General features: G+C 36.7%; 1 protein-coding gene across 1 annotated transcript; it reads left to right on the top strand.

Annotated features, from left to right (window-relative positions):
- The first annotated feature begins 7,109 nt into the window (after window positions 1-7,109).
- On the top strand, window positions 7,110-10,215 carry LOC125651629 (short-chain collagen C4-like). The gene is made up of 3 exons (XM_048880316.2): window positions 7,110-7,377; window positions 7,453-7,521; window positions 9,698-10,215. The coding sequence occupies exons 1-3, from the start codon at window positions 7,185-7,187 to the stop codon at window positions 10,171-10,173; spliced, it is 738 nt and encodes a 245-aa protein (XP_048736273.2). The 5' UTR covers window positions 7,110-7,184; the 3' UTR covers window positions 10,174-10,215.
- Window positions 10,216-12,006: the final 1,791 nt, after the last annotated feature.

Below are 12,006 nucleotides of genomic sequence, written 5' to 3'. Positions count from 1 at the left end.
TCATATTTAGCCCATCGCCTGGCATAATCCTCGACAGAATTCATAATAGAGATGAAGTTCTGTTGCCAATGGAAAGACCGAAGTTCTCTGTATTTAGAGCGTTTTAGAATAAGTGATTTGAGGTCCTCATTTTCAACTATATCAACATCACTAGTAATGACATGTCCAGCTGGACTATAGTTGAAAGAAGATGAAGAACACGTAGGTGGATTAACTTTAAGTATAAGATGGTCTATATCTAGGCACTACAAAGTTTGTTTGTGATTAAAAAGTTTGGATGCAACAGTAGTTCTAAGTATATTTGTAGGAAATACTGGGGGTAGGCTTGAACTTGAAATAAGTTGGAATACACGACTGAACTCTTTTATGACGAAGAATGTGGCTTATGTTGACGGCATCTATTCCTTTGTTTGTTAATTTGAGTTTAAGGAACTGGCGGCATGATTTGGAAGGAATATCATCCATGACCCGTGGTGGTTTAAAGAGCCTGTGATTCTATATTCTAGGTTTAACGAGCAAGCATGTGATACTTACCTCTTCCCTCCTCCCCCCTCTGTGTTTGTTTAAGACTATTTTTTACCTTATTTTGAGAAAAAGCACATGGTATTGGGCGCATGCGTGGAAGTGGGGGAATCTACAGGGAGCGTTTTTCTCTCTCTGTGAGTTAAGGTATTAGACAGGGAAAATCCATAGGTTATTAAGAAGTAAGTATCATCTGTTCGTTCATAAAAGCTATATTTACGAGATAAATCTCTAATTATATGTTCCAGTACTTGTGGATCGGGGGGGGGGGGGGGGGGGGGGGTTGTTAGAAGCAGGGGGTTTTGGCCGGCGGATCCAGCAGCGCAGGACACATAACTTCTGTTCTCGATTCACTTGGTATAGATGGTCTATCTACTGCATTCTACAAAATGTTTTGAGAAAACTTAAAATACCTTTTTTACAATGTTTTAAAGATAATGAATTAACATTCTCTCAAAAATGCTCAGTACTTTCATTTATAAATAAAAAAGTGGAAATCGTTCAATAAGCCTTACGAACTGTGATTACAAAATAATTGCTTATGTTTTCACCAAAATATTACAAAAAGTATTACATGATATCATTAACAAGGACCAAACAGGATATATAAAGCGACGAAGGGTAAATGCAATATTAAATTTTTTACATACATATCCCAATTTTCATATTGTACTCTGACAAGATGAATTAGATAGGGTTTTCCTGTATCTGCATTGCTATTTCTATTGGTAATGGAAATTTTGAGCATTATGGATAAAAAGTTATAAACTAGAAAACACGGAAAAAGAAATTAAATGTATACAACATGCTGATGATAGCACCTTTCCATTAGATGATTTGAAATCTCTTAAAGAGGCAATTGATATTATTAAGACCTTTGATTGTGCTTCTGGAAGCAAAATTAATCTGACAAAAACAGAATGTATATCCTTAGGAAGCTATAAGAAACAGATAAAAGATTATTCCCACATTCATGAAATTAAAATATATGTTGTCACTGTCAAAAGCTTGAGTATATATATCGGGCATAACAAGCCTGAATGTGATAAGAAGATTGGTTAAATAAGCTAAAAGAATTCAAAAAAAGTTTTAGACTCTTGGCAAAGTTGGAGCTTACCATATTTGGAAAACCTCAAATTGTTAATTCTATAGCAACCTCAAAGTTCTTATATACACCTAGTGTGCTTAGCGATCCTGGTAAGTATTTTATTAAGAATATAAGTAAAATTACATTTTTTTAATGAAAAAAAGGAACGCATTAAAAAGAGGTTCGCACCTGAGATTTGGAGTAATGTCGATATTTTGGGAAGTATATTTTTTATTTCTACATTGAAAGAAGAATTAGGAAATTAAAAAGAAAAACTGGGGTCGCAATGCTTGTTATTGATCTACAGTGCTCTAAATATGACCTTTTTGCATTTTAAAATTGAATTAAACTTGATTTGTCTGTTGTTGTAAACAAACCATAAGCAACACATATCAATCATTATATAAAATAGATACATAATCCTGTCTTCAAATACTAAAGATTTAAAAAAGTTTAATACTAGTAATAGAAATAGATAATTGCCTTTTTGCACTTGGTATACGAAAAACTTCATGATATCAATGAGAGTTTGAAAGGACATATTAGGAGTAATGTCAATTTCTAAAATTTCACACCATTTTCAAGGTGTTGCCTTAAAATTTAAAATGGAACTTTAAAAAAGTGGGGGTTAAAGACCAAATTTTTAAATCATTGGCGAAAATACTGAATTTTTGTACAAAATATCGAGTATTTTATTTTACACTTTTTAAAGAATCGGTGTACTGTTTGGAATAATAGATCAACCAAATTAATAGATTACAACTTTTGAACTAATTTCAAGTCTACGGAAGCCGATAGATGCCAGGGTATAGAATTAATATTTATTTAACTGGCGGCCGCCACTTAATTTATGTGGCGGCCGCCACTTAATTTAACTGGCGGCCGCCACTTATTATCTGGCGACCGCCACTTATTAACTGGCGGCCGCCACTTATTATCTGGCGGCCGCCATATAAATTAACTGGCGGCCGCCAGTTATTTTATCTGGCGGCCGCCACTTAATTTATATATGGCGGCTGCCAATTGCAAAAACAATGTAATTCGTATCGCTGAGTGATTATTTTGGAAAGATTTAGAATAGTACGCAAATACGCAGCATCGTTTTTCAAAGTGTATAGGGACAGTCGGAGGAGAAATTGTCTTCTGCAATTGTTGACAAGCAGAAAAGGAACCTAAAATGTCCCTTGTCCAAACTTCGTACTCCTAAATTTGAGGGAGGGAGCTCCGTTCATCCTTCAATTGATCAGTTAATTCATTATTACATTTTTACCATTCATTACTACCACCAAAAGAGTGGGGTGGGGGCCAATTAATCTTATTTCACATGTGAAAATAATTTAGTTTAAATGTGAAAATAATAGAAATTGAACGTTCAAATAAATGGAAGGTCAGCCCTGTGGTTCTACGTATTTAACAGTACAATCGAAAAACAATAATTCAATGTTCTTAATTGTATATATATATATATATATATATATATATATATATATATATATATCACATACATAAAGCATTGGGGATGGATTGCACGCCTTTCATTTTGAGAGAGAGAGATAGAGAAAGAGAGAGGAATTGAATAACTGGTGACAGCCATATAAATGATTTGAATTGAGTGGCGGCCGCCATATAAATTAACTGGCGGCCGTCATATAATTAACTGGCGGCCGCCAGATAAATTAACTGGCGGCCGCCACTTAATTTATCTGGCGGCCGCCAGATAATAAGTGGCGGCCGCCAGATAATAAGTGGCGGCCGCCAGTTAAATTAAGTGGCGGTCGCCACATAAATTAAGTGGCGGCCGCCAGACAAATTAAGTGGCGGCCGCCAGTTAATTTATTTGGCGGCCGCCACTTAATAAGTGGCGGCCGCCAGTTAATAAGTGGCGGCCGCCAGTTAATAAGTGGCGGCCGCCAGTTAAATTAAGTGGCGGCCGCCACATAAATTAAGTGGCGGCCGCCAGTTAAATAAATATTAATTCTATACCCTGGCACCTATCGGCTTCCGTACAAGTCTCAGCTACTTGTATCACAAATTATAAAACTGAAATATACATATATGAGTATGAATATATAAGATATATTGGATGAAGCTGAAACTGTAATATCATGCAGATTCGGAACTTTTTTATCAATCAATACTTCCGCCACAAAATATAGTCCCTGCAAAACTCTTTTAAAATTTGCATTGACACAGATGATTACAACTGGATAGGGTTCAGTAATAGATGTGTAATATGTTTGCACCAATGGGATCAGTATTGAACTAGTAAATACTTCGTTGTGGCATCCTGCGCAGTTGTGCTCAAAAGTTTAGGAGCCAACTTCCTTAAGCGCAAAACATTACTCAGAACCATAAATGAAGGAGGGATAAGTATTACTGATTTTGAAATTAAGATTAAAGCCACTAAAGCAAGCATGTGTCATAAGCATATTGAAGACAAAGAGAATTTAACTTCATTTTTGAATGCTTGCCTTAATACTTATAACATGGGTTATCCATATTTAATAAAATCAAATATAACAAAGACTAGTGATCTTAATGTTAAACACTTTCCACTTTTTCACAAGGAAGTAACATGTGCATTCAATGAATGCAAAAGTAATATGAATAAAATATATGTTATAAAGCAAAACCACTATTCATCTTGTCTGGTGTACAAGTGGATACAAAAGTGTAAAAGATCTGTTTAATGCAAATGATTTCAAATCTATTGAGAAAATTAAAAGACACTTAGTGTCAGGGAAAAACTACCTGTGTGAGTATATAATGCTGTAAAATATTTTTTTTTTTTTTTTTTTTTTTTTTTTTTTTTTTTTTTTAGAAATGTGATGTGCTGTTTATTTTCAAGAAGTTCATTTCTTTCAAACAAATATACAATGTAGGTGCAGATACCAACACGAAATTTTACTTTCATGGGAAATTACAAGATATCTCCGACAAAACAAATCAAAATTTTTATTTACCATTTCTTAATATCAAACAAATCACAAAAAACATACTGGTCAAGAAAATTTGAACTCTCATCTTGTAATGTATGGGGAAAATATATTAAAAAAGTAAAGAATATATACTCAACAAAATAAATTATGGGCCAGGTAAAGAGTATATGTTTTGCTGTGATTATTTGTGAAGTTAATGGGAAAAATACATTTTTCAATTATTAAATGCTGTAAACACCAAAGAGACGTAACCAGAATAAAAACAATAATTTGTTAAAACAATGATAAAGGCCATCAGCAATGATTTTCATAAATAAGTGCAATATTAAGATAATTGAGATGTTAATTAATGTTGTCCTCAGTATTTGGTATGACCCCCTCTAGCCCCAGTGAAACTGTTTATCAAATTCCGGAAATCATCTTAAGGAATTTTTTACCATTCTTCTACCAGGGCGGTTTTAAGTTCACGAAGCCTTTTACACTGGTTTTCTTCTTCTCGAAATTTGTCTTTGGAGCATGTTCCATGTGTGTTCGACTGGATTTAGGTCAGGTGACCTAACTGGCCAATCCATCCTTTCGATTGTTTTATCTTCCAATTACTGATTGACCAACCTTGTACGATGGGGTCTGACATTATTATCCATCAGAATGATATTATCACCAATGGCACCAGCAAATGGCCTAACAATGGTGTAAGGATCTCATCTCTGTAGCAGACACCAGTTAGAGATCCATTTCTTATAACCTAAAGGTCTGTTGCAATGTCGTAACTGATGCCTGCCCAAACCATGATAGAGCTTCCATCGAACCGCTCATGTTCAGCGATACAAGTCATTAATTATCTCGTTTTTCTTTCTCCAAATTCGTTTACGCCCATCATTAAATTCCAGGCCAAATCAGGATTCATCTGTCTATAACACACATTGGATACGTTGTGGATCCCAGTTAAGATGATCTTCTGCAAACTGGAGGCGTCGTTTGCGATGGTCCACAGTCAAAGGTGGGCGCACAGTTGGACGTCTGATATGCAATCCCGCATCAGGAAGTGTACTTCGCAAAGTCTGTGTGGAGATCCGTTTCTCTGTTGCTATTGTTAGCTCTCTGTTGAGGGAAACTGCTGAGGACATTTGATTTCTCTTTGTAAGTAGTGATATTTGTCCGTCTTGTCTGACAGTTGAAACTTTCGGACGACAACTCCTAGGTCTCTGTTACAGAATGGCTGACACCTAGCCGTGCACCAAAATGGCGTTGCGACATCCAGTCTGAAACATCCCAATGGCCGTTGCGGCTTCCTCTACTGTGATATGTCTTCGTTGAAGCATAATAAGTCATTTAGGACAATGGTAAATTTTTGAATAGCATGGAATTGAAGTGAATACCTTTTCAAGTTTGCCAAAGACATCTTTTAAATAACCATAGACAGAGAACTTCGAAAACCTTGACACCTCAAAGGCCAAACCTTTCACGGGATGAATATAATTCACAGGAATGTTTGAATAACAACTTCAGAACATGTATGAAAATAGCAAAATGACAAGAAAATACAATATGAAGTAGTACCGCAAAAATATTTTGGCATATTGAACTGGTCCTTAACTAATTTTGTTGATTATATATATGATAAATCTGTGGCAGAGTTCAATTCTAAATTACTTCATAACTTACTTACAAATAGTGTATATGTTAGCAATTGGAAATATGTCAAAAACAATTGCCCTTATTGTGATACAGATAAAAACATAAAACATCTTGTATTTGATTGTATTCTGTCAAAACAATTTGGAGCAGCATATATAAAAAAACATCATTAAAAAAACCAACGAAATATGCATCCGTATGTCTGTAATGATGGTTGGTTGTATATTGTTGTTTATATTCGACAATTTTTCACTTATATGGAGATGGCACCATTGCTGGTGGAGGGCTGCAAAATAAAGGCCTATGCTCGGCGCTTACGGCTTTTGAGCAGGGGGGATCTTTATAGTACCACACCTGCTGTGACACGGGTCTCAGTTTTTGTTTTTTTGGTCTCATCCGAAGGACCACCCTATTTAGTCGCCTCTTACGACAAATCACAAGTGGTTCTGGGAATCGTGTCTTGCCGTAAAATAGAGACGAATACCTATTTATGATATACCATATAAGCAGAATTTTTAAGATTTAATTTTGGCACTAAATTGAATATCGTTAACAATTTATTCCGTATCACCACAGGCACTTGTTTCTGTAAATGACTTATGACCTATACAGAGGTCATAAGTCTTTTACAGAAACAAGTGCCTGTGCGTATCATAAGTAATAGTTATCTTTCTTGGAATTATAAAATTGCTAAAACTACATGTAGCTCTCGCTAAATATATATAACCATTTTTATGGGAAAATCGCTAAATTTGTGACTCGCTAAAAATTCCACTTATACGGTATGTTTAACTCAATTAGGTATATAGGTATCTCTAGTCTCTTGTATTCCATAAAATACTGATCTGTCCTGCAGGTGTAATCTATCTCCCTGCAGGTGAACGTTTTTTTTTTTTATCAGCTTTACTCGATTAGAATGATGAAGAATGAACATATAATAATATGCAGCGGACACATTTTCCGCAGAGGACCGGGATTCATAACGAAGAGTCGGAATTATGGATTTCTCCGCAAAGTTTACGATTTTTATTGCATTTTCCCTCTTCCTAAGAGAAACTTCATCCGAGGAGAAGAAACGAATTCTACTGAATGATCCTGATATGCTAAATTCACGAATAGATAGCATGCAACACGAAATGCAGGCGTTAAAATCGGAACTCCAAGATCTGAAAAGTCAACATTCCAATCAAGGTACTATAAACATACATCATGCTAGAGATTTGACATTTTGGAAATTGCGAGAGGATTGTATATAATATTTTACAGGCACCCATTACATACGATGGGGAAGGAAAGTTTGTCCTGCCCTCAACGGGACTTCTACTGTGTACAGCGGTAAGTCTCTTATTGAATTTCTTTGGATTCGATATCTTAAATTTGATTTAAAATCAAGATAAACTTTTCTGCTATAGTAACTATATAATCCTAGCTGATTTTGCCCATTTTGAAAACTGCTAGTTTTAAAATTCAGGATAAATAGAACGTCTCTGCAGCCTTATTGTTATTCTGATGATTAACGGTCGGGCTCGGAATGTATCTCGCTATTACGTAAACCGGGCTTTATAGTCTGGTCCCCCTTCCCACAAATCCGTTCGCGCACTCTCTACATCTCAATGTAGAGAGTGCGCGAACGGAATTGTGGGAAGTGGGACCAGACTACCAGGCTTTATCGCTAGTAAGCATTTAATATGAAAGCGCACGAGATTAGTTCGAGTGCACATAAGTATATAAGTCGGTGATGAGCGATATTTCTGCAGTTCACAAACAGAGCTCTCTCTATTTCACTCTTATGGAGACGTCACCAAGACCGGTGAATGGTTTCAAATTTAGCCTTTGCTCGGCGCTTACGGCCATTTAGCAGTGAAGATTCTTTAATGTACCACACCTACTGTGACACGGGACATCCGTTTTTAAGGTCACATCTGAGGACCCATGACATTCATACCTGATGCCGAGCGTTTGGCGATGGAACTGTCACTACCTGTTTTATCGACTTGGATTCGAACCCCGGCCTTCCGCATGCGGGGCGAACGCTCTAACCTCTAGACCACCGCGGCGGTAAGAATCAAAGTAGATACACAATACGATCATGAGCAAGAGTGCCTCTGACATTTGTGGAACAGGTTGAAATTATCCCGTCCAATTATTTACAAAATTTAGAATTAGATGGTACACATTCTCCTGAGTATAAAAGGGGGGAGGGGGCAAGAGTACCACAAACAGTACAACATACACAGTGAAATTCAACCTGTAAGCACTCTGAATTGATATCGTGCATCCGTTACGGAAAAAATCCGGAAAACATGACCTCGGACAGACAGCCAAACGGACGGCACCATAACATAATACGTCTCGTCTAATGACGGGCGTATAATAGAAAGGAATAATCTTGGTCCATTGATGCACGAATCAAATCAATTATTGCGCACAGTCCAGACAGCTGAGAGAATTAGTTAATGAATACAGCTTCTTCTCTACTCTGTTGTAAAATAGAACCACGGCTTTATTTCTTCTTCTTTAAACACGACGACATAAGAGGAAAAAATCATCTTGTTTAATCTATGGACATTGTTTAAGGTTTGTCGACTATCCCTTGCTTGTCGTAGAAGGCGACTAAATGGGCCGTCCTTCGGATGAGACCACAAAAACTGAGGTCCCGTGTCACAGCAGGTGTGGCACGATAAAAGCGCCGAGCATAGATCGAAATTTTGCAGCCCTTCACCGGCAGTGGTGACGTCTCCATATTAGTGAAATATTCTCGAAAGGGGCGTTAAACAAGATTTAATCAATCAATCAATCGACAAACATGCAGGAATGGTGGCTGTGCATGTTCCTATTCGTTTCATATGTTACATGTGACTGGTCAAGGTCATTGGCAAAGAAATATATTGAAATGTCTAGAATATAATAAATTTAACTTGCATTCTTCATTCCAAATGTATATGTATTAGTCTTGCAGGAATGGTAATTTGTATAATATCGTTGGTTCATATCGGTTTTCAAAGCTACAATGAAATTTCTTTGAGGCCTAATACATTCCTTATCCAATTTTTGATAGGCTTTCTTCAATGGCAATCTGCATAAATATTTTGGTTTTCATTTGTTTTCAAATATAGGAGATCAAGGTCAATGAGAGAATTTTCCCCGAAATTCCACGAATGAAAAATTTACATGTTAGGTACATTTAATCAAATTTCCAGGTATGAAATCTTCGATAAATTATGAAAAAGGTCAATGTTACTGGAAGAGCCGTCTTTATTTGTTTGTGGAGTGTTTTTGTGGTACATTCTTTATTATTGAAGTGTATTTTATTGTGTATTCTGTATTTTTAAATGCACTTGTAAAGATGGTGTCTTGACCTATCAACATCTTGGTAAAAGGCCCATTGGCATCTTGTATTTAAGTGCATCTCAAATAGATCATCTGAAAACGCGTAGTAGATGTACATGTATTCATTTCATCAAACAAAATAATACAGGAGATATACTGAAAAGGCAAACTCAAATTTTAGGGATCGTTGGAGGACGAATTTTCAACGACAAATCTGGGGGGTTCACTACACTTTGCCTCCCCCACAACCCGGATCCAGCGTCAAAAGATCTCCCAACATTCTCCTACTCCGCTCGTGTCTACGGAGCTGAATACGAGTTAACATACAAAGGAATTGCGGACAATGACGATGTTCCATGTGCCGTGTGCTTTTCTACCCGTGCGTCCTCAACTTTCATGATTCCGGCCAAAACAACATGTCCTCCAAAGTGGACAAAACAGTATGAAGGATTTCTAACTGCTGATGCGGATTATTCAGATCATTATGGCAGCGAGTTTTTATGCATGGATGAAAACCCAGAGTACTTGACTGAAGGAGCGCGGCAGCATAATAACGACGGACGCCTTTTTTACACGGTGCAAGCTGTATGTGGGTCACTTCCTTGTCCGCCGTACACAAATGCGCAGTTGATGACCTGCGTCGTTTGTTCACTGTAGTTAATCATATGTGGTAAAGGCATTAAACATTAGACATATGCATTTGTAGTTTTCTTTTGTTATAAATTCATAAATATACCAAAATAAAATACAGCAGTTTCAATTTACATTGACATTTTTAGGGTTCAGAGGTCATAGATCCCGGTTCGAAGCAGACATTTCAATCATGGTGAAATCAGATGAATGTCTCAGAATAGATGGCTAGCTCTGTAATTTTTGCAAATGATGGCAGATTCCGCGTATACGATATAGTAACTCAGATATATATTTAATCATAGCCGACAAATTGAGTAATCGAGAAATCTTTCATACTCTTATGTACAATACTTCATCCAATCACATCCATCAATTGAAAACTGATACATGCGCAGTATCAGTACAACATGGCCATACTGCTACCACAGTACCTTCTTAGAGACAGGTTAGTGTTTGGAAAGTTCAAATGTCACAATACGTTAAGAGGAGTTGAAACTCTTCGTTGGAATTCATTCAACTTGGGCAGCCTAAATCCAAAAACACAAGTACGAAATGAAGTCGCCCTTACATTGTCTCCAGGTCACCGAGTCGATGGTGTAAGGCGAATAGTTATTGTGATAGTCATATTCCAAAATGGCCCGTTCGTTTTAAATGAAGAAACAAGTAATAAATAACAATTTTCAAATCTTCACTGGGATATGAAGAGGTCGGATCATGTGATGAAATCCCACGAAGCCTGAATCATAAGTTGATTGTATATTCAACATAGTCTCGAAGGGATCTGGGCTAGAATAGGTCATCAATACGCCATGCGTGTCGTAAGAGGCGACTAAATGAGGCGGTCCTTCGGATGAAACTGCAAAAACCGAGGCCCCGTGTCACAGCAGGTGTGGCACCATAAAGATCCCCCTTGCTCAAAGGCCGTTAGCGCCGAGTATAGGCCTAAATTTTGCAGCCCTTCACTGGTAATGGTGACAGTCATATTAATCATGATCTATTTGTAGAATAATCCTCCGATAACTGAATCCTCGCGTCTTGGATAATAGATCCGCAAAATAAAGTTGTAAGAGGTAGGTAAAGCAGCGACATAAGCTGGTGTCGCTGAATTCCCACTTTTCAATATGAAATCCACTCTGGCTCTCCCCCGTACATGTCACGATAAAATCGGGAGTAAGAGTCAGAGGAATCTCGGATTATTGATTTAGCGGACACATTTATGTGTAATGATTAATTATAAAAATATCAATTCGCGCAATATTGACGCGGTTCTAAAATAGCAATATTGAGAATGGTTGTTTCAGAGTACAATCAATTAAAAATGAATTATTTTTATTTTTGAAAGATGCAGTCTCATAACTGCAACGGTGTGTGCATACAAATTGAATAACGCGCGTTACGAAAACAAAAATAATGATTCATTGGTTTTATTAACTTTCTAAAACCCCATTTTAATATGTGCATTTTTCATATATCTCAAATCTCCCGCCAAATTCTTTGGGTAAGTAGTGATTAACGAAACAGCCGCAGAAAGCAAAATATGACGTCATAACGAGAGAAAAAAAAGCGCAATGCTGAAAAAATTTAATATTCAAATTTTTGAATAGATTTTCAATATTTATAAACATCAACTACTTAACAAAGTTTACAATCTGAACTGGGTTTAAACAGTTCAAATCTATCTAACTATAAACAGCGTAGGATTAGTCACTATAGGTGCTAGTCAGCCATATTGTCACTTCGAGAATTTGAAGTACAATTACTGAAAGGGGAATTGTTGAAAAATCCTGCACTTGGATTAATTTCTTGTGTTTGTTCGGTGATATTATAAACCACATATTAGAGGTAAGATCAACTTAC

This window comes from Ostrea edulis, chromosome 5 (assembly GCF_947568905.1).
Source record: "Ostrea edulis chromosome 5, xbOstEdul1.1, whole genome shotgun sequence".
Taxonomy (NCBI): domain Eukaryota; kingdom Metazoa; phylum Mollusca; class Bivalvia; order Ostreida; family Ostreidae; genus Ostrea; species Ostrea edulis.
Note: the sequence above shows the minus strand (reverse complement) of the source record. Positions and strands in the feature narration are given on the sequence as shown.

Bases quoted from the DNA above. Each gene is read 5' to 3' on its own strand.
- LOC125651629 (XM_048880316.2), top strand. From the start codon at position 7,185: ATGGATTTCTCCGCAAAGTTTACGATTTTTATTGCATTTTCCCTCTTC. The intron at 7,378-7,452 runs GTACTATAAACA...AATATTTTACAG, and splicing joins AAGTCAACATTCCAATCAAG to GCACCCATTACATACGATGG. The intron at 7,522-9,697 runs GTAAGTCTCTTA...CTCAAATTTTAG, and splicing joins GACTTCTACTGTGTACAGCG to GGATCGTTGGAGGACGAATT.